General features: G+C 39.3%; 1 protein-coding gene across 2 annotated transcripts in view; it reads right to left on the bottom strand.

Annotated features, from left to right (window-relative positions):
- Positions 1 to 230: 230 nt before the first annotated feature.
- LOC135197274 (synaptogyrin-like) overlaps positions 231 to 22,574 on the bottom strand; it is a 30,209-nt gene continuing 7,865 nt past the window's right edge. The window contains exons 2-5 of one of the 2 annotated variants that reach the window (XM_064224391.1): positions 20,978 to 21,212; positions 20,343 to 20,482; positions 19,384 to 19,564; positions 231 to 8,434 (exon numbers count right to left, since the gene is read on the bottom strand). In XM_064224391.1, coding sequence (XP_064080461.1) covers positions 8,409 to 8,434; positions 19,384 to 19,564; positions 20,343 to 20,482; positions 20,978 to 21,212 — 582 coding nt within the window. In that variant the 3' untranslated portion in view covers positions 231 to 8,408. Of the gene's footprint in view, positions 8,435 to 17,382; positions 19,565 to 20,342; positions 20,483 to 20,977; positions 21,213 to 22,574 lie in introns of those variants that run through there. The other variant, XM_064224390.1, reaches the window with a different exon arrangement.

Below are 22,574 nucleotides of genomic sequence, written 5' to 3'. Positions count from 1 at the left end.
GTCACGGAAGATATGTTTGATTATAAGTATTGTTCTGCAATCTTTGCATACAGGGTCAGGGTCACATTATAGTTGTTCATTGGATCCCTGTGGGTTAGTGTAAACCAGTTCAATGACAGGATAGTACAGTCATTTATAACTGTACACAAAAATTGATTGCCAATAAAATTCACCTTTCTTACTTTCCATTAAATTAGACATTTTGATTTGATAGAAAATGAAACCAAAGGTAAAAGCACTTTTTAGTTTTATTGTGTGCATTTACAATACATTCCATTATGGATGAGGGTTGCAAAACATAACCAAAATTCAATTTCATATTTGCAACTCAATGCTGAAACTACTGGATGAATGGAAGTATGAACCGCTCATGTCCATTAGAATGACGTCTTGCACAACAGATCCATAATCCTAACAAGATTCGTTGATTGACAACAAGGGTTCAAAACTCTACTTGTCTCCGATAAAGCCGAGACAGTTCAACCTAGTATCTTAACATACCTGAATGAACAAGAGAACAAACTAGAACATGTATCTGAAGATATTTGTACGCCAAAAAATAAAATTCTAATTCCCAGACACGAATGATCTCATGAAAACAGAAAATAAATTATCGTTCCGCGCTCGTATAATCAGACGTAAGAGCCAGTCCGACTTTCATACTTCCATTTGATAAATACTTTGGGGGAGGGAAAGGATTGAACATAACTTCAACGAGGTACTGAAAATCCATGAGCTGCTACGCTATGCTTAAAGCTAGAAACTTCATTAATGCCGAACATATGTAACTGGTGTCCCATATCCTACACCAACTTTGGAATGTATGGTACTAACAGCAACAATCAATAGCAAAAGTCATCAAGGATTCAAGTTATTATTAATCCTTACTTTAAGGATACTCTTCCATGAATATGGAAACTAATATTGTCTCTAGTGTGTGTGCATGAAAGAAAAGAAAAGAAAGAAAAAAAAGCTTAGCTTGTACCTAAAACAATCATCACTAAAACCTAACCAGAGAAAGAAGAAATAATATGCACACATAAAAAGGCCAATTACTAAATGCTGTACTGCATTAAAAAACCGTTTAGTCCATTGATGACTGATCTGCTACATGAGCCCAGTCTTAAAACTGTATTCTCCAACTATCCTGGCAACAATATATCTACAGCACTGAACTTCCACTATACACTTAATGACAGCTTTCGTTTGTGCAGTGATTCTGCCTCTGCCCCCTCTTCTCTCTTGCTTGCGTCATTGCTCTTTTTCTGGTTTAACAAATCAACAACAATATGCTTTTTTTTTTATTTTGTCCTCACTTTTATTCAAAGGCTTGTGATCAAAGCTAGCTAAAAATTCGTGGCAAAACGAAGAGGATGGAGAAGCAGAATTCTCTCCAAGAGTCATCAGTCATTGGAGCACGAAAGGCAAGCACTTTTATCAAATATTTTGTCATGACTGCACTCGCGAAACCTGACGCTTCATTTAATTTACATACATTTATACACCAATAACTAGATGAATATGATTACAGGAGAAATCGGGGCTACTGTCATTTTCACATACAACATTTACAGTGAAAACAAAACAGATCTGCCAACGAAACTGCTGAAGACTTGTGGTGGTACTATGGAACACTCCTTATCAATAATACATCCATCCACCACTTGTGTTTTTTCCCCAGAGATAAGGATTAGTACTGATGTAGGCAGTGTAATTAGAAAAAGGTTTTTAAGAAAATAGCATATCATTAACAGCATTATCATCAGTTAACTGCATTGCTTTCTTTCACTATTGAAAAGACCCAGTGTTGAAGGGTGTACAAGACAAGATATATAATCCTTTTGATGTAATTGTTACAATTTTTTCATCTGTAAAGATCCTGTTACTGTATCCTGATTCACGTGTATTGTTAGTTGTTGCTTTGATATGTGTCATATATATAAAAAAAAAAGTGTGGAAGAAGATGACCCAAGCACAACAAAAATAACTCCAGTTTCAAAATATAAATATATCCATATGTTACATGTACTCCGTCGAGGAAAATACTCCAACAATCTCTTTCTTTTTTATGAAACTATATACATAAAATAGACTTGAAAATAGAGAAAAATACAGTCATTTACAGAATATATCAACAGACATATTTGTCCATAAAAATTTACTCTGAATATAAGCCAAAACACACGGATATGTTCAGTGTCAATCTCGGGTAAACAAAAAACTGCTAATCTGTCCAAATACAATAAAAACTTCCTTTCTTTAGACATTTTCCAAGGGACTTTCATCCATCCTTACAATGAGCAACTTTATTGTTTATTTTTTTAGAAAGGAAGAAGGTACTCTTAAGAATCCAACTGGAATAAATGTACCAGGAACTTCAATACATATAGTACAACAAAATATTTCACATATCTTTACACTTATATTTCAACAGACTAAATCCACACTTTTCTGCTAGCACCAACACTTACTGAACACACCCATGTATTTTGATTAAGAAACTCTATCCTGAATTATTTTCTCTCTCTTATGAACACACATTCGATTTTTAATTTCTGCTCTATACAACACTTCCTCGATTTGTCAGAAATGAACGACAATATATTGTTAGCGCAGTTTAAAGAGCACATTTCATATCTGATGAGATCTTGAACTCCTGCTCTATTAAAAAAAAAATCCCAATAACATTGACAGAAGACATTTCATACCCAGTAATAATGAACTGCCTACATCTACCATATAATTAACATTACTGTACTGATAACGAACTATCATTACACGTACAATGAGCACATTCTTATTGTGTTTGTAGTGTTTCTTTCTGTAAACACTAAACGTCACTCTCATATTACTGAGACCTGTTGGCACAAAAGTACAGGAAACAATGGAACTTTTACGTAACCAAAGAGGAAAGATGAATTTGAACCTTTAACTTTCTAAACACGGCTGGCCAACCAAACTCATAACAACGTTCGTAGTCCTTCCACATTATTTAGAATTTAAGAACACTTCACAAAAATCTGTAAAATATGTGTTCAAATATGTCCCATCATCTACAGTATGGCCTACAGGAGAAATTGAACCCCACAAGGTCTATGTCACTTATATTCAAACCAGAGAGTTTAAAGCTCAGAGAGGTACAAGAACCTGTATCAATCTGAAGCTCCTTGTTTGACATCTCTTCCTATTGAGTACCGTGTTAGATCAACAACATTTAGTGCCATTTCTTTCCTTGTAAGGTTATGCAAAGACTAGATTTTCTGAGGTATTATTCCGCGTAAAAATATCCTCTATATTAGAATTATTTATTTAGCCTATCTCTTTTATCATACCACAGTTTTGTCATATTGCCTTTCCATTGTAAAACATGACATGACAAGGAGGTTCTGTTTAGTGACCAAAAATACTAGTTCAGTTGAAATAATCATTTGGGCAATGTGTCTCCTGTACTCTGATGTACCAAAAAGAACTTATAAATATAATTATTGAAAATTATACTTCTTATTGAGCTCACTTATATCAAATAAATCCTACAACAATTCATTACGTAATATGGAATACAGAAGAACAAAAGCAACAATGTCCCTTAATGGTTTGTCCTTGACCAATAGACAGTTCTATTTCAAGCTGCTCATTAATTGCATCCAGTGAAATATATGTAAAATCATCGACTTCCAATGGTATAAAGAAAAACACCTGCCTTTCAGAAGATATTACCTGTACCGCATTAGTACAGTCAAACTTTGTTCAGTGTTAACAAGGGTAGAAGATCTTTCGATCAAAATAACATCAATAACAAATGTAGAAACCTGTAGTAATACAAGTGGGTATCTCTCAATCTTGAAATAGGACTCTTAATTGCAACTTATCAACTTTTGCATTAGTCTTACTAGTGTTAGTGTAGTGCACTATCACATGGTTCTACTTTTACCTCCCCTGATTTGAGATTCACAGAAGGCAGTTCAAGGCATTTTAGATCACCTACGTTAGGTCATTTTTGTTTTTGTTTTTTTGGCAAAGAATGAGCTAATCTTACCTAAAAACTTTCGATTTTTATTTCAACATAATAAAATTATAAAGGAGTGACAATTACAAAAGGAGAAAGATTCGTATTCGAAGCGTCAATGAAAAAATGTTTAAGCTAGTATAAAGATTGCGGAAAGCATTTTTTAAGGAATCACTCCCATACCCAATTGAATAACGATGGGAAAACAACTGCACTCCTTGCTTTTTGATTATGTTGAAGTTTTATTGCTTTTTATTTACTCTAACGCTAATCACATAAGAGTAGAACCAAACATGTCACACCAACGTACTACTTTCAAAACGGCCACAAGAGAAGCCATCTGTAGAAACAACCTGTTGTGGTACTGCTATGTAACACTTCCAAAATTTAGCTTTCCAGAGATCCTATTGCTATGACCTGCTAAGTAACATTGCACAGAAACTTAATGAAATTAAGCATAAACACTCATGATTAAGTTGCCATCATTTTCACCAGATTTAAAACCCCTTCTCAGAATGAAATAAGACGAGGCATTTTACTCTGCACAAGAAAATAGGATGACAAACAAGTACGAGCAACCCACTTAAATCTGAGCATGTATTAAAAAAAAAAAATGATTCCATTATCAAGCTCACACCATGTGAAAATATACATTACAGATTTTTTTTAATATATTAAAACCATGTAGGATGAGAACACATTCAGAAACCCCGCGATCCTGATACAGTTACTTTGGAAAACAAATTTACAATAGTAAGCAAGGAAATCATACTGGAACAGACTTGGAATGACTGTAACTCACTCACGTTAATTGCAAACTTACTTAACAAAACAGGACTCTGACCTATGACAATCCTTATATCTTAATACAATTCTGAACCACGGCCACTCATTTCTTTTTAAATTAACTGATGTCCAGTTACAGATGTGTGTCGACAGCTAGAGTATGTCTCAAGAGCAAAGAGGAACTATGCACCTTTAGGCTAGTGAACTTTGGGAAAGTAAACAAATTGAAATATACCAATCTTCACAACAGCACAAGATTACTAGAGCAATTTTCAAAGATTTTAAGAGTGCTAAAAGCCCTCTCGAGATTTTAACAAGTGGGAAAATGTCTAATAAAAAATAATGTTTTACGTTATGTCCATTAGGATAAAAAAAAATACTTCAGACATATTTAGAACTCAAAGTAACTGAGAATAGCAAATTTTCTCTACATAAATAAAAAAAAATTACTGAAAGACCAAGTGAATAAGCTTGAAAGCTCTTAAAACATAACTGTAATATGAAAGTAAACTGGCTGTTTACTGATCAAGCCAAACCATTATAAAGAAGGAAAACACCCTGGGGGGGAAATATGTCAACTGTCTTAACAAAAATGATAGAAGGTAGGAACAAGTATGTTAATATAAGGGTATATAATGAGAAGGAATAGAGTTTGGGACCAGAAATCGACAAGAACAGGACAGTGAAAAGAAAGTCAGTCAAAATAAAGAATAAAAGGATTTGTGATATATATTAATGAGTATGATGTTATAGTCACACATAGTAATTCAGAAAATAAGCTAGGAAGTTCCGTTGGTGAAAGTGCAGAAGAGACGATAGATACCTAAAAGAAAACAGCACGTAAAGGAAAAGTCCTGTTCAGAATCTTGAACCTCTTGATGAGGAGAAGTCTGTAACCTACAGATTCCTAAGAGACAGATGAGACCAAATTAGATCTTGCAACATAACTCTATGAAAAATGAAGAAATCTGATACAGGATGCCTTGATGATATTGAAGATAAATCACAGATTAATAATCATACCAAGACAAATAAGAAAGAGGTGAGAGGATGCCTCAATTTGACATAAAAAGGAAAAGAGGACTATTAGCCTCAAAGGTAAAGCAGCTGTAAAAACTATAATGGTAAGCAAATCTCAAAACAGTTAACTAAAGGGTGCCTCCCTATCATAAGAAAATTCCTCTGCTGATATGACCTCTTCTAACATCAAAACCACATAAGATTGCCATAATTTTGAAAGGGAAGCCTCGTAGGGAGGGCAGTAAAAACTATTCTTTTGTGGATTTCATTAAAAGTGAATTTTGTTTAGCTAAAAAATCCAACAAAGTTCTAGTGAGTAAAGGAATTGCTATGCAAATGACTTCAGTGCCTCATGCAATCAGAAATGAAAAAAGGTAAAAATATTGTGAATTCTATTGATAGAGAGGAGAAAAGTACGACCACGAAGGCCGGTGAATTTCATAGCAAGTGATCTTATATTTTAAAAGACAATGACAATGGTTTTACAAATGTCAGGAAGAAGGCATCCAAACATGCTGCTATTATGAGTTTACCTTGCTTTTGATCGGTTCAGAAAAATTGGGCCCAATTGGAAAGATGAGAGAAGTGCAGATTAGTTTAACTTATAGCAGAGAAAGGCCACATAACTTATATCAGGGGAAGGCCACAAGCGGAATAAGGAGGGTCAAGAAAGTATATCCAAGGGAAACTTATATACTTCACAAAGAAAGGGACATCAGTTGCTTTTATTTATCCAGAAAGAAAAAGATATGAACATTATTGCCAATGCTCCCTTATAACAGAGCACAAGAAGAATCACAGCAACCTGTATATTTCTGCCTCGCATAAAATTACCACCCAGTCCAAGCTACTAAAAAAATTTATCCAGGATAACAAGAGTTTAGTCACGATGAAAAGATGATTTGCATAGCAATGTAATACTGGATGACTAAAAGGAGAATACTGAGCAAGGGGAAGCTCTAAATTTGTGCATGATTTAGTGAAAAAAAAAAAGGATAAAGTAACTAAGAGAGGTGCAGTGATTTCTGTGAGAAAATGAAAAGATGGAATCCACTGGATGTCAGCAAATGAGAGAGCTAACGAATTAATGAAACAGTACATCTATCCTTTACGTATTGCAAGTTCAAATGAGATCATTGTAACAGCCAAGTGAATAACTGGAATGTTTCATTACAGCAATTATGATCCAAGCCTCTTTTTCCAAATAAGGGATGTTGCACCATACAAAATATACAGCACAGCCACTTGTCATTACACAGAATGACTCTCAGTATGCAGAAGTGGGATGCGACAGTCTACCTGTGATTGGACAACATTCGCTTAACTTCGCGGAAGCAAGGAGCTTCTCAGTTAAGAAAGAATTATTGAAACCGATAACACCTTTGGAAGGATCCCAAAATGTTACTTATCAAAAATGAATGAGTACAGAGAATGCATCAGTGCCCTGCTTTGAAACGCAGTCCCTAATTCCCGGGCAAATATGGCCTGTAGATATAATTCTTTGCATTACCTGTACAAAACAAACAACTCGAATAGTGAATGTTGGAGTGGGTTTACAAAGATGATCATACTTCGGTTACCAATAGATACAAACTATATACAGAATAACAAACTAAATTAAAATTTCCCGTGTACAAAAAGTTGGTGCAGTTGACCATGCTGACTATCACAAATTAATGAATGAACTGTTCACGATAAATCAGAATAATCAAGTATGGTTCCCCCAAAAAATGATGTTGAACCCTAAGTCTCATGTGAATACCAACGAGGATTTCAAAATCGATGATTTTTTTAGTTATAAAACCCTTCCAATTTATACACAAGAAAAGGAAATAACATAGGAAAGTGCCAAGATAATACGTACTGGGTAATAAAAGAAATATTGCTGTGTGACTGTACATCGTTAAAATCAAACTCGAACTAAACTAGAAATTACTTAAGTCATTACACAAAAATGTCCTCATAGCAGGCATATATGGCGAGTTATACAATTAACCCATTTATTTGTCTCCATTTTCCGCTGTCAGTAATAGTAATACTTCGAGTATTCTTTGTAAAAAGAAAAAACTAACAAAACTAAAACCCCAAAATCAACTAATCGTCTTACAGAAGCAAATACAGCAGACGAAACTGCACGGTTATTATGTAGTTCATTTACAAATGTACAAATGAATGTAGTTATCCTGACCACTGTTTATGTCACAAACATTACTAGTATCTGTATCTGTTCTCACTCTTTCTATTTTTCTTCTTTTGAAAAATTCAAAGCCCCTATTTTCTGTTCCAAAAAGTATATGACATAATTACACTCATTTTTTCTTATTTTTTTGTTTTTTGTTTTAAGTAGTTAAGACAAACCAAGGGACATGTGCTCATATCCCCTGACTAGCATGCCATCATCCCCTGGGTGGGTCGCCCTCTGGACCGAGGGCGAAGTTTGTATGTAGCAGCAGCAGTAGCAGCAGCCTGTTCACAATCTTCTGTTCTTGAGGAGGATCAGTAGATTTACGGGATTAAGTGCTATCCAGCAAGTAGTAGTTCTGACTAGTGTGAGGAATGACTAGCTGACTTGTTCATGAACCTACACACTGCTCCCCTAGTAAGGAGGAGCCTGCTGCATACCTGAAAGCAAAACATGGGACTGCTGTAAGCGCCTGGCAGGATATCTAATGATGCATTTAAGGAAGTGCTAAAGTAAAATTTCTGTTCAATTGGTGTAGTAATGGGGAAAATACCAAATTCTGAAGTAATTTGTATTTTCCCTAACATACGAACCTACGCTTTGATATATGGAGTACTTGCGCTTAGCACGCTTTGATTGTTACTGAATTGTCTTATAAAACAATATCCTAACGGTTAGGCCTATGGTTGCGTGTGAACTGATATGACCTTACTGTACCATTGTGCTTGCAGTTACTTTTACTTTCACACACGAACACTCCATATATGAAAACGTTGGTTTGTACTCGTGTCGGAACCAGTGTGTGTTCAATAAATGTCATAGCATGTGATGACACAAGCAACAAGATACTTGAGCAATCACTGACTGAGGGCAGAAAATCAATTTAGGGAAATCTTTTTCAGCATTTAGCAACAGGCTAATGAAAGCAATGAAAAGCTTAAGCTTTTAAAAAGCAAAGGTATCTTGTGCTTCATGTGCTGGGAACAAGATTTTCTTGTTCTATGTTCCAGCAACAAGGTCTTCATGTCTTTACTTTCCAAGGGAATATTCAACATTGAGTTAAAAAAAAAAATCCATACGATTTGTGATGCAAGGCATTTGACGTGTCGGTTTTCAATGTAAATTATTCATCACTATAAAATGTATCATAATTTTTATCAGTGATGCAAGCAAGTTTTGTATATAATTTAAGATACAGGGATTACACCACTCTACAATAAAAAGGGAGCTTAAAGATAAGGTTCAGTAAACTAAGACACTTTCCCATGAAAGCGTTGGTATTTCAAGCATAAAGCAAGTGAACACAACTGCTAGATGGGACCTACCTGACATTTGAGACTTCTCAAAATGATATTGTCATGTTACAATAAAGTTTTATACATACTTACCTGACAGATATATACTTAGCTATAGACTCCGTCGTCTCCGACAGAATTTCAAATTTCGCGGCACACGCTACCGGTAGGTCAGGTGATCTACCGCCCTGCCCTGGGTGGCAGGACTAGGAACCATTCCCGTTTTCTAATCAGAATTCTTCTCTTCCACCTGTCTCCTGCGGGGAGGCTGGGTGGGCCATTAATCGTATATATCTGTCAGGTAAGTATGTATAAAACTTTATTGTAACATGACAATATCATTTTTATACATTCAACTTCCCTGCCAGATATATACTTGGCTGATTAGCACCCATTGGTGGTGGGTAAGAGACAGCTAACTACTGAAATAGACAGGTAAACAACATATGTTGTAGGTATTAATAAACCTTGGTTCCTACCTTATTAGGCTGAAGACTTCGCGGCTACTGCCTTGGAGTCTGCTTAGCCTCAAGAGCCTCAGCGAGATATTGATCTATGGCTAAGAGTTCTTGTGGGTCTGCCAATGGGGTCTTATCCACTTACTCGGCAGAGCCTAAAGGCCTTTGTCATTGGGTGCTATTCCACTAACATGACAATACACCTTGTTCAAGGAGCACAAAACCGATCCCGATCACCTGATCCTAACATCCATGTTAGTTCTAAGATTGTAAGGAGTTATCCCCGAACTCCTTACAAACAACCAAAAACTCGAAACATAAATACACTTTCATTACAAAATATACAAAAAAAAAATTTTGTACTCCCCTACTAGCCATACATACCCTTGATCCCCTACCAGCAATGACACTATGCTCCCGTGCGACATTAGTGAGCTTGCTAATAGAAAACCAAGCACATATCTGACAAGAGGGTTTATGTACGATAAAAACACAAAATTAAGGATCAGTCTTTGCTCCAAGACCCAGCACTGTATCTGCTGATACAAAAGGACCTAGCGAGAAGCACTTCTCATAGGTCACTCTCACATCCTTCAGATAATGAGATGCAAACACTGAATTGCACCTCCAATATGTAGTCTCAATGATATTTTTTAGAGACATATTCTTTTGGAACGCCAAAGACGTTGCTACTGCCCTCACTTCATGGGTCTTGACTTTTAGAAGACCGAAGGATTCCTCCGAGCAGTTCTTGTGAGCGTCCGTAATAACGCTTCTCACAAAGAAAGCCAAGGCGTTCTTGGACATGAGTCTTTTGGGGTTCTTCACCGCACACCAAAGACCTTGTTGACAAGCTCCCATCTGTCTCTTCCTCTCTAAATAATATTTCAGAGCTCTCACTGGACAGAGAGACCTCTCTATCTCTCTGCCTACTAGGTTAGATAGGCCTTTTACCTCAAAACTTCTGGGCCACGGTTTTGACGGGTTTTCGTTCTTTGCCAGAAACATTGTCTGGAAAGAACAGATGGCAGCATCTCCTTTGAACCCCACCGTGGAATCCAGAGCGTGCAATTCGCTCGTCCTCTTGGCTAGCGAGAGCCACCAGGAACAAGCATTCCTAGTGACGTCGCGGAAGGAAGCCAGATGTAAAGGCTCGAATTTATCCGATGAAAGGAATTTCAGGACCACGTCTAGATTCCAACTAGGTGTTCTAGGAGTAGCTGCCTTTGAAGTCTCAAAAGATCTAATTAGATTGTGTAGATCTTTGTTGCTTGCAATGTCTAGGCCTCGATTCCTAAATACTGAAGACAGCATGCTTCTGTATCCCTTTATTGTTGAGACAGATAGGTGTGATTCCTCTCTCAGAAAGAGGAGGAAATCGGCAATATTCACTATAGAGGTACTGGAGGAGGACAGCTTCTGACCCTTACACCACCTCCTAAAGACTTCCCACTTTGATGGTATACTCTTCTCGTCGAAGCTCTGCGGGCTCTAGCGATAGAGCCCGCAGCCTTGCGAGAAAAAGCCCCTCGCTCTGACAAGTCTTTCGATAGTCGAAAGGCAGTCAGAGCGAGACCTGGGAGGTTGTGATGAAACCTCTCGAAGTGGGTTGTCTGAGTAGATCTGGTCTGTTGGAAGCGATCTGGGAAGTCCACTATCCACTCCAGTACCTCCGTGAACCATTCCTGGGCTGGCCAAAATGGGGCTATTAACGTCAACTTCGTGCTCTTCGAAGCTACGAACTTCCTGAGCACTTCCCCCAGGACCTTGAACGGGGGAAAAGGGGGAAAGGCGTATGCGTCCACACCCGACCAATCCAGGAGAAACGCGTCTATTGCGAAGGCTCTCGGATCTTCCACTAGAGAGCAAAATATCTCTATTCTTTTGGAGAGGAACGTCGCAAACAGGTCTATGTGAGGTCTCCCCCACAGGGACCAAAGACTTCGACACACTTCTTGTGTAGAGTCCATTCTGTGGGAAGGACCTGATTCCTCCTGCTCAGTCTGTCCGCTCTCACATTCTTGATCCCTTGAACAAACCTTGTGAGGAGAGTTATGCCTCTTTCTTCCGTCCAGGTTAACAGGTGTCTTGTTAACTGATAGAGGGAGAAGAGTGCGTGCCTCCTTGCTTGCGTATGTAAGCCAGAGCCGTGGTGTTGTCCGAGTTTATCTGTATCACCCCGCCTCTGACTATCTCTTCGAAGAACTTTAAGGCTAGGTGTATGGCCACTAGTTCCTTGCAATTGATGTGCCAGGACACCTGTTCCTTTGTCCAGGTGCCTGACACCTCCCTTGCTCCTAGCGTCGCTCCCCATCCCGACTCCGAAGCGTCGGTATATAACACTTGGTCTGGGTTCTGCAGGGCAAGCGATACGCCCTCGTTCTTTTGAAGAGGAGGGATCCACCACTTCAAATGATCTCTTACCTCTTGTGGAAGTTGGAAGATGTCCGAGAGTTGTCCCGTCTTCCAACTCCACACCTCTTTGAGGAAAAACTGAAGAGGGCGAAGGTGAAGTCTCCCCAGAGAGAAGAACTTTTCTAGTGAGGACAGGGTCCCTAAAAGGCTCAGGTAATCCCTCGCTGAACTGTTCTTTCTCTCTAAGAAGCTCGAGATTCTCGACAAACCTCGAGTGATTCTTTCTCGCGAAGGATATACTCGAAAACCCCGAGAATCCATCTGAATCCCCAGATAGACCAAGTTCTGGCTGGGGATCAGCTGTGACTTCTCGAGGTTGACGAGCAATCCCAGCGAATCTATCATGTTCCTTGTTACTGATAAGTCCTCCAAGCACTGAATCTCCGACTTGGCCCTGATCAGCCAGTCGTCCAAGTAGAGGGAGATGTTTATTCCCTCTAGGTGAAGCCATCTTGCCACATTCGCCATCAGGTTGGTGAATACTTGCGGAGCTGTAGACAGACCGAAGCACAGAGCCCTGAACTGAAAGATCTTGTCTCCTATTACAAAACGAAGATATTTCTTTGACAAATGGTGAATGGGAACGTGGAAATATGCGTCTTGCAAGTCCAGAGAGACCATCCAATCTCCTGGACGAAGAGCCGACATTACTGAGGCGGACGTTTCCATGCGAAACTTCTTTTTTCTGAACAAAGCGATTCAGAGCGCTTACGTCCAGAACTGGTCTCCACCCCCCCGATGCCTTTGGTACTAGAAAAAGGCGATTGTAAAAATCCCGGGGAGTGTGGATCCTGCACAAGTTCGATGGCCTCTTTTTCCCACATTTGTTCCACCATATGAAGGAGTCTTTCTCATTACCGGGTCTCTGTACCTCGCTGACAGTTCCCGAGGCGTAGATGTTAGGGGAGGGCTGTTGTCGAAGGGGATTACATATCCCTTCTTTAGGACCGACACTGACCAAGGGTCGGCTCCCCTTTTTGCCCATACTCCTGCAAAGTTCAGGAGTCTGGCGCCCACTGGTGCTTGAAGGAGCAACAAGTCACTTGGATTTCTTGAAGGGCCTAAAGGAAGACCTTCCTCTCTTATCAGAGCTCTTCTTTCTGGCAGGGGGACGAGCCGCTGTACCTCCACGAAAGGGCTGCTGAGGAGGACGAGAGTCCTTCTTAATCGCTGACACTACAGGGCGTCCTTTCTTGGACGTTTGTGTTAGTAGGTCTTGTGTCGCCTTCTCAGTTAGCGAGCGAGATATATCCTTCACTAACTGAGAAGGAAACAGATGATCCGATAGAGGGGCGAACAATAAAGCAGTCCTCTGGCTCGGAGAAACCCCTTTCGATAATAGGGATCCATATACTGATCTCTTTTTCAGGAGACCAGCACCAAAAAGGGAAGCCACTTCACCCGAACCGTCCTGTACTGCCTTGTCCATGCAAGACAGGACGCTATGGAGAATCTCAGGGTTTTTAAGAAACTCCGGATCTTTAGATTTGTTGGCCAGAACTCCGAGTGACCAATCCAGAAAGTTGAACACCTCTAAAGTGACAAAAAGTCCCTTTAGAAAGTGGTTCAACTCTGAAGTGCTCCACGTCGCTCTGACCGATCCTAAGGAGTGACGTCTAGAGGCCTCCACTAAATTGGAAAAGTCCGCATCTGCAGAGGCAGGTAGAGAAAGACCCATAGTCTCTCCTGTCCCATACCAAATACCTCTCTTTCCATGTAGTTTGGAAGGAGGCATGCAGAATACCGTCTTTCCTAACTCCTTCTTCTTGTCCATCCAAGAATCTAAAGAATGGAGTGCCTTCTTCATCGATATAGCAGGCTTCATTTTCAAAAAGGCCGAAGATTTTGCCGTAGCCGAGCTCGAAAAGAGAGAACGAGGAGAAGGAGGAGCCGCCGGACTAAGAGAATCTCCAAATTCTTGAAGCAATAATGAGGCTAAGACTTTATAACTCGATAGTCCCTCATTAGCAGGAGGTTCGTCATCAGACAACTCGTCTAACCCTCGATCAGACGAAGGAGAAAGTTCAAAAGTTCACGTTTGGAGGGAGAGTCCTTCCAAGACCTCCTATGCTCTGAAGGAGAGGAGCTCCTATTTGGAGAAGAGTCATAACCTCCAGGAAAGAGTCTCCGACTCCTGGCTCTTGACTCTTGCCTCCTGACTCCTGCCTCCTGGCTCCTGACTCCTGCCTCCTGACTCCGGACTCCTGCCTCCTGACTCCGGACTCCTGGCTCCGGACTCCTGGCTCCTGCCTCCTGACTCCTGCCTCTTGGCTCCTGCCTCTTGACTCCTGACTCCTGCCTCTTGCCTCCTGGCTCTTGCCTCCTGGCTCCTGCCTCCTGCCTGGATGCCTCCACACTCCTGGCTCTGGGCTCCGCCTCCTGGTTGACTCCTCACTCCTGGCTCTTGGCTCCTGCCTCCTGGTTGACTCCTCACTCCTGGCTTCTTTGGCTTCCTGCCTCCTGGGTGACTCCTCACTCCTGGCCGGTGCCAGACGTCTGATCGGTTCATCAGGTTCGTACAGGAAACCTCACCTCGAGTAGGAGTATCGATCCTGGCGGCAGATACCTCCATACGTCTGGAGGATCTTTTGATCGGAAGGGAAGAGTCTTTCCTTCTAGGAGGCTCCTTTGACAGAACTCCTACAAAAGACGAAATCTGCTCTTGCATCGCCATCATGAATCTCTTCGTAGCCTCCTCTTTATCCTCTTCGGGAGGAGGGGAAGGAGGAGGGGAGGAGTCCATAGCCTCTACCTCCTGCCTCCTTCTCACTCTGGTTGAAAGAATGGCTCTTCTTGCCTTCTTCACTCCCGAGGGAGACTCCTCAGGGAAGTTTTCTGGGCTCGAATCAATAGTCGGAGCCTTCCAACTCCTCTTGAGTGGCCGAGATCGATCTGAATCTCTCCAATCACGTCTCGGAGATGAAGATCCCGACGACGAAAAACACTCACGCAGGACGCTTTTACAATAGCGATCCTTGGCAGTCTGGGGTGTCACAGAAACCGCCGAAGGGACACCTGATCGGTGGGGATTCTCCACAACCTCCTTTCGGTTTTCGACATTCCTTCTCCTCTGGGCATGTGAGCTTGGAAGAGGTCTAGACCTAGGAGCGTTGCTGAGCCGACCAGATGCCCCCTCCACTACACTGGGGACACTCATATCACTGTCCACTGAATAATCACTAGCCTTACCTTGTATGGCAGCCATTTTGTTTTCCATCAACTTGAAGGCTGCTTTTAGATCCGCAAGTTCTTTTGCTGGATCTACAGGTTCTGCAATAGAAGGGGCTGCAATGGAAGGAGAAGTAGCAATACTTACCCTTGGGGAAGATCCCAAGCTAGGAATTAGTTCAGATCTAGAACTACTTAAACTTCTATAAGAAGCCTTCCTCACTCTTTCTCTCTCTAACTTTTTTAAATAATTAGTTAGATTCTTCCATTCGTTCTCACTCAAGTTCTCACATTCCTTACAAGTATTAGTAAAAGAACATTCATACTCCCTGCAACCCTTGCATACCGTGTGAGGGTCTACCGAAGCTTTCGGCAACCTCACCTTACAGCCTACATTCACACAACGTCTCACAACCATTCCAGAGTCAGACATTATTAAAGAAAATTCCAAAATCAAGTCCACAAAACAGTCCACAAAAGCGTATGCCAATCCAACAATCCAGATACGTCACCAAAAGTCGGTCAAGAAGATCAATTGCCGGTGAAAAAAGAAAAACCAATCGAGAGGAACCAACAACAATGTTGATGGTCCGGGCGACAGAAGAATTCTGATTAGAAAACGGGAATGGTTCCTAGTCCTGCCACCCAGGGCAGGGCGGTAGATCACCTGACCTACCGGTAGCGTGTGCCGCGAAATTTGAAATTCTGTCGGAGACGACGGAGTCTATAGCTAAGTATATATCTGGCAGGGAAGTTGAATGTATAAAATTGTTGTTTTTAAGGTAGGTGTTGAATACAAAACTAGGAGCACTACTAAGTATACATTAGTAAAATACTAGACACAGATACACAAAATATAAAAAAACTTTGATAGAAAAAACCAGTCTAAATACTTACTTTTAAATCACTCTATCTTATTATAAAAGTTATACTCATTCAAACTTCAGTGTAATGGCTATATACAGGCAGTCCCTGTTATCAGCATGGGTTCAAGTTCCCAATGGGTTGCAGATAAGCGAAAACTGCCATTAACCGAAACACTGCAATTTATGGCGCCATAATGTTAGGTATGTTATGGAGCCATAAGGCCTTATGGCGCCGATAACCGGAACTCGGCCTGTTATGGCGCCATAATTCGTCTAGCGCCATAAAACCAAATCGCTGTTAACCAAGTCCGCTGTTAACCGGGGACTGCCTGCATTAGCCTTCTGTGATGCATTCAACTCCAACATGAAACGGACCATTAACAAATAAGAGGCTGCTTAACACTGGCTTCACAGCACAATACTAATTACTACAGTCATGACCCCAAGGATTTTCAAAATTTGTTTACCAATAAACAAAAAGGACTAATGTTAATTTCTTTGATTCAAGAAAGGTGAATGATATGGAAGACTGCAAATACTAAATTCCAACCAGAAATTCTCATTTAACCTGCTAAAGATAAATGGGTATATTTCCACTCCAATATTTTGGGTAAGGAAGCTGGTTGCAAACAGAGTTGTATCAATGTAGTATCAGTTATTAGATGCTTTTAAATCTCTATGCTATCAGTGCAGACTTGTTAAATATTCTTTTTCTTTTGGTAGAACATGATTCAGTCAAGATATCCAGCTGTCAAATCATTCCAGAAACTCTGATTACATAGTCTGCATGTCAGAAGACAATATTAGTCAAGATGACATCTAAGAGCATGACCAATAAAGAAAAAAAATTGTTTAATGTAAACCAGCATCTTGTCCTTAGTCTAAAGTGAGACCATAAAAAAACATATACAGTTATGTATAAGATAACATACTATGTATCCACTTTTCACAAAGTATCTTGTAAGGGTCAACAACCCTCAAACTGGAGTTTATATTTTTGTTAGTTTCTAGTACGAGCAAAGTATTGAATATTCCTCTAAACATGAGTCTCAGGAATTCTCGCCGGACATCAAACAAAAGGTGGTCAGGCTTACAACTAAGAGCTTCATTCAGAAAAACTGCTAGAACCATTACTCAGCAAAAATTGACAAAAAGGTACTGTAAGAAATCTGTGAGAATGAAAGAATTTTAGACCTCTACATTTTAATCATTTGCCCACTACAGTACAAATATCAATTACACTGCAAAGCAGAAGCTTTACGAAAACAGAATTTAACAGAAACAATCTTATAAATATTCCAGAGAAAATCAACATTCAAAAACAAATTTGTACCAAATAAAACTGCAATATCAACATCATTATTATGGGATTATATTACAGTACAACCTATACAGCTGACTAGATACACCTAAGAAAAACAAATCTGTTATGTACACAGATGAGTGAGCAAACTGCTGAGGTACCATTACCGATTTGTCGGCATCTGTGCTTCAGAGAACTCTACCAACTGATGCCATACAGTCTCAAAGGTTAAATGTATGAACAAGGTAAGCTCTAAAGTAATATCAGAGACTCCTGACTGTCAATTATATCTGTTACATACTGAACTCTGTTCTTCTAAGTAGCAAAGATAATATCCTCAACAGCAGGTGAATGGAAGCCTCTATACCTTGATCAATTCTTTACTAAATATCCTTTTGTTCAAAATATAGGTTTGACAAACACTAGGCAGTAATGTGAACCCACTACCCCCTCCCAAGAATGCAGTGTAATTGCATAAAATTCTGAATTAAATTAAAAACTTCAAATCTTCATCTATAAACCCAATTTTTTCATGGGTTGGACTAGGCTTTATATAGTATACGTGTTCTGTGAGTATTCAACATTATCAACTTGTGAAACGAAATAATAGAACCTAACCAAATTAAAAAGCTGAAGACGACATCCTCTTAACGTTTCTAATAACTGATCTCCTCTTTCTGTGTTTCCTACTACCTTCTGTTGCTTCTTTCAAATGAACACCATATTCTTTGGAAGCCTTGAATTTCAAGTGATCTTGTTCCATATGAATAGGGTTCATAATTATATAATAACAAAAGTTAATTACCTACAGAGTCCGTACCATCATCTGGCTCCATTAAAAACTAATTACTGACTAAACCAAATTTATAACATACAACCTCTCCGCTAACATTTTTCGATTAACTGGTACAACACTGTCACACTGTATACGTCATAACACCGCTGCTTATAACTTCACACTCCCATGTGCATAATCCATTTCATAGGAATCATGACATGGTTACAGCAAAAATAATTTAACAGGTAAGGTTGGAATAATTTACATACAATCTACCTATGGGGACACAAGTGCAAAATCCCTCCAAGAGAGGGTATTGCCTAAAAATATGCATAATAGAATCCACAAACTGCTGTGTATTAATTACACAAGTTAAAGGACCAGATAAAACCATCTGAAAAATATTGCTTTTTCCCTTAGCCTTACACAATGTACAGTTCCCTAAATCTTCCACATACTTTCAAGTCGATTTGAAAATACCTGACAAAATCCTACAGATAATTAACGTTTTGTAGTAACCCTTTCCGGGAACAAAATGGTAAAAACTATCACTTCCTAGTGAAAACAAAATAAAATCTGAATTATAATGCCACACGAGACTCAAAAGCTTTTACTCCTAAGAACAAAAAGCTGAAGCATCTGTGAAAACGCTTGCGTAAGTTGCGGGTACACTGCACTTGTTATTCACCAGAGAAAAATTGCATTGCTTCAGCATTGCACTGTCTAATAAGTGACTTGAATGCTTCACAGGTTTCTTCAGTATGACACATGCAACTTTATATGTTCATTCCTTTATAACATTTTGTCTCTCGCTCGAAAATATCCGACAAGTTCTTGAACACTTGAAAAATCTCTCCCCAACATGCTTTTCTAAGTCAGTGACTGCAGCTTCATAAAATTACACGTACAAAATAAAGGAACAAACATACAGAAAGCTTTCGGAGCTCAGTGACAACGTCACTTGAGTACAATGAACCAGACTTAGGAGCTCAAAATCAGAAAGCAATCTCCAACAAGAAGGAACAACCGCTTCCTCGTCAAGATATAAAAGGATCATGCCTGCGACTGATACCCCATGTTCCCCATGTCAGCAACGTTTTCCATACCTGTCTGTGGCTGGGCTGGCTGTCCACCAAACGGAGGCTGAGAATAACCTCCGTCAGGATCTGTGGCATCTGGGTAGCTGTTGTAGCCTCCCATGTTTGTAGGATCTGCTTCGTAGCTTGGAGCGAAGGCTTGGTCAGCTCCTTGTTTGTACCTTAAGAAGGCCAAGTATGCTGCAGCAGCCTTTTGAATGGAAAGACAAAAGGCGCAGCATTAGAAAAGAGCTCATCAATCCTATCTTAACGTGTTATTTCATCCCTGTGTGCATTGCATACTCCTTCCTCATTGCTTCCATCTTTCTTCAAATATGTTTTTTGAATCATCCCTCTAGATATATGATGCATTCTATTAAGCAAGCTTTGTAAATCTTAATAGTTTTGCTGATTAAAAATGCATTACATTCATATTCTAAAAGTAATTTTCTATCATTCCACCAACTTAAACTTTTATCTCCCATCAATGACCACATTCAGCATTACAAAATCTATTTTCATTATTTATTTAACCATTTTAAACCCAGGGACAACAAAAGCTACAAAACCAGAGGTCCATATAAAACAGCAATTATCTGGACAGAACTAACACAGAGCGCTGGGACCTATGAGGTCATTCAGTGCTGGAAGTGACAGTAATAAGGTTTGAAAAGTTTGACAGGAGGAAAACCTCATAGTTGCACTAAGAAACAATTGTTAGGAGAAGGTGGAAAATCAGACGGAAGAAAGAGAATTTGGATGAAGTACAGCAAAAGGAACGAAAGAGGTTGCAGCTCGGGGCCGAAAGGACGCTGTAACCAGATAAAACAAAACATGATAACTGAAAAATTATAAAGAAAAAGACACTACATCTGATAAAGTCTTGTGCAAATTTGCATAGCATCATAGTCCCAATAACGGTGAACCACATCACCTAAAATAAGCAACAATACTTAAAGCAAGGCTCAAGCATCAGTGTCATAGCTTACCCAAGGAAAGATGGCAAAGAAACTGAAGGTAATAGCTGCTTGCATATTATTAACACCATAGCCCCCTGGTGGATCATCTGCATTACTCCACTGGTTGGTCAGGTAACAAAATCCAATGAAGTACAAGAAGGCCCACAAAGCTGTGAAAATAGATCCTTATAAACTTTCTTACTATCAACCTCCAATCAAGTACTTTCAAGGGCAACTCATTAGCTACTAAAAACATTCCAATACAGCACCCATACAGTTTCAATTATGGCACAAGGGTAAGGGATACGAAAACTTGATTCTTTTATGGATGCAATTATTACTTTTTGGTAGTCTGGCAAATCTTGAAATAAATATCAAAGTACAATGGAGATGTGGTGATGATCTATATTCAAGGCTCATCAAAAATATATTATGTAATACATGTAGCATCCATTATATATCAGACTGAAGTATAAGCCTCATTATATACAGTAACTTGCTACACTATACTTTTGCATAAATATTCATACAGTAATCATAAGTTAAATTGAAAAAATAAAATAAAATAAAATAAAACACACTTGACTAGGTCAGAACACACCGCCTCGGTCAAAACTGAAAGCTAACTAGCTAAAATCGACAAACGTAAGTTCCAAGACTCTTACCTGAAAATCCCATATCACCCATGACATATCGTTTCCTCGTCTTGACAGAGGACATCTGTTCAAAGAGATATTCTCCAACAATGAACCCAATAGAGGCCATGAAAGCGATGACAGAGATGCCCACACCGTAGTTGCAGGCGTTGCTGTCCCCATTATAAAGGCAGGTTTCCTTTCCTTTGGCATCTTTCGTCCACCCTTGCGAAGAAATGCATCCAAAGACAATAATGGAGAAAAACTGAAAGAGAAGAGAAAAGTTCAAGGTTTATTTTGCCTGTACGATGTTTTTGAGATTGTACATAACTCACACCATTCTGGTCTCACTTCTGCAAGTAAATATGAAAGACGCTTTTGACATTGTACAGTAATTTACACAATGCTAGTCACACATCTGTGAGTCAATATGCAATATCAGAGTATCAGGGTAATCAACTCATTCATTTCAAATACAAAAAGAGATAAAAAGAAGAAATTTAAAATAAAATTTAAAACCAAACATGGAAGGCTGTAAACTAAACTTCTAAAAGGAAATGGCAATTTCAATGAGAAAGAGAGAGGGAAATCCAAGAGTGATAAAACTACATACCGTGTCATCCACCTCAACTCACAGGGCAACCCAATCTTAATGCAACATATGCAATGACATCTCCAACAAGTTTATGTAGGTAACTCTTTGGGCTTGTGCCACACTGAGCAGCAAATGCCCATCAATGCCCCATGCTTATATCCCAGTCAATAGAGTAAACAGAGAAAAAAAGAATGAAAGAATAAGAAAGTTCCAAGTTTCAGAATATGAAAACCTTGATTATAAAAACTAAAGCTGCCTTCATTATCTGTTGGCAGTAGCAAGCAAGAGAAAAACAGGTGCGTAGCTTAACAAAATTACAGGACAGTATGTAGTTAGGAATTCAGCACCTGTTAGAAAACATGAAATATATTTTCATTTAAAATCCACTACAATCTGCAGCATTTTAAACGCTGCCCACGTTCAGCAAATCACACACAAGTGTTTGAGTCGTGTTATAAAAAGTAAGCCACCCTAAGTGTTATTGGATGGTTTCGCTCTTAAAAATATGTGGGTGGCCACAAAGTACAGCAATTATAAAAACCCATTTGATACCACAAGCTATAAAATAATCATACCACTCAACACAGAAAAATCTTATGGCGGATCACTGCATACATTTAGTATTTCATCTTCATTCTTCATACCTATCAGTCAATCACCATTATCATTTCATTATCTCTTGTGGGAAAAAAAAAAGGGCTTATGAGCAGTTATTCTACCCAACAGCACACCCCGTAAACCAGAAATCTAATAGGAAATTAGGTAAAATAACTACTAGATTACCCAAACTCTAGGATCATCTCAAGAAAAGGAAGTGATAGAAAGGGACATTCTGTTAGAAAGTTGTTCGTACGAATGCATCTTTGGGGAAAAGAAAGCCGCAATACATACAGTAACCTTAAATCCCTCCAGTCTCAAGCTGAGACAGAGGTCATACCTCTGAAATGGCACAATTCCCAACGCAGTCGGCCCTCAACTTAACATGCAGGTTTGGTTTGGTTTAGTTCCAGGACAAACATCGTATGTAAGAAA

The sequence above is a fragment of the Macrobrachium nipponense genome, chromosome 18 (genome assembly GCF_015104395.2).
Source record: "Macrobrachium nipponense isolate FS-2020 chromosome 18, ASM1510439v2, whole genome shotgun sequence".
Lineage (NCBI taxonomy): Eukaryota > Metazoa > Arthropoda > Malacostraca > Decapoda > Palaemonidae > Macrobrachium > Macrobrachium nipponense.
This window is presented reverse-complemented; position numbering and strand designations above follow the sequence as displayed.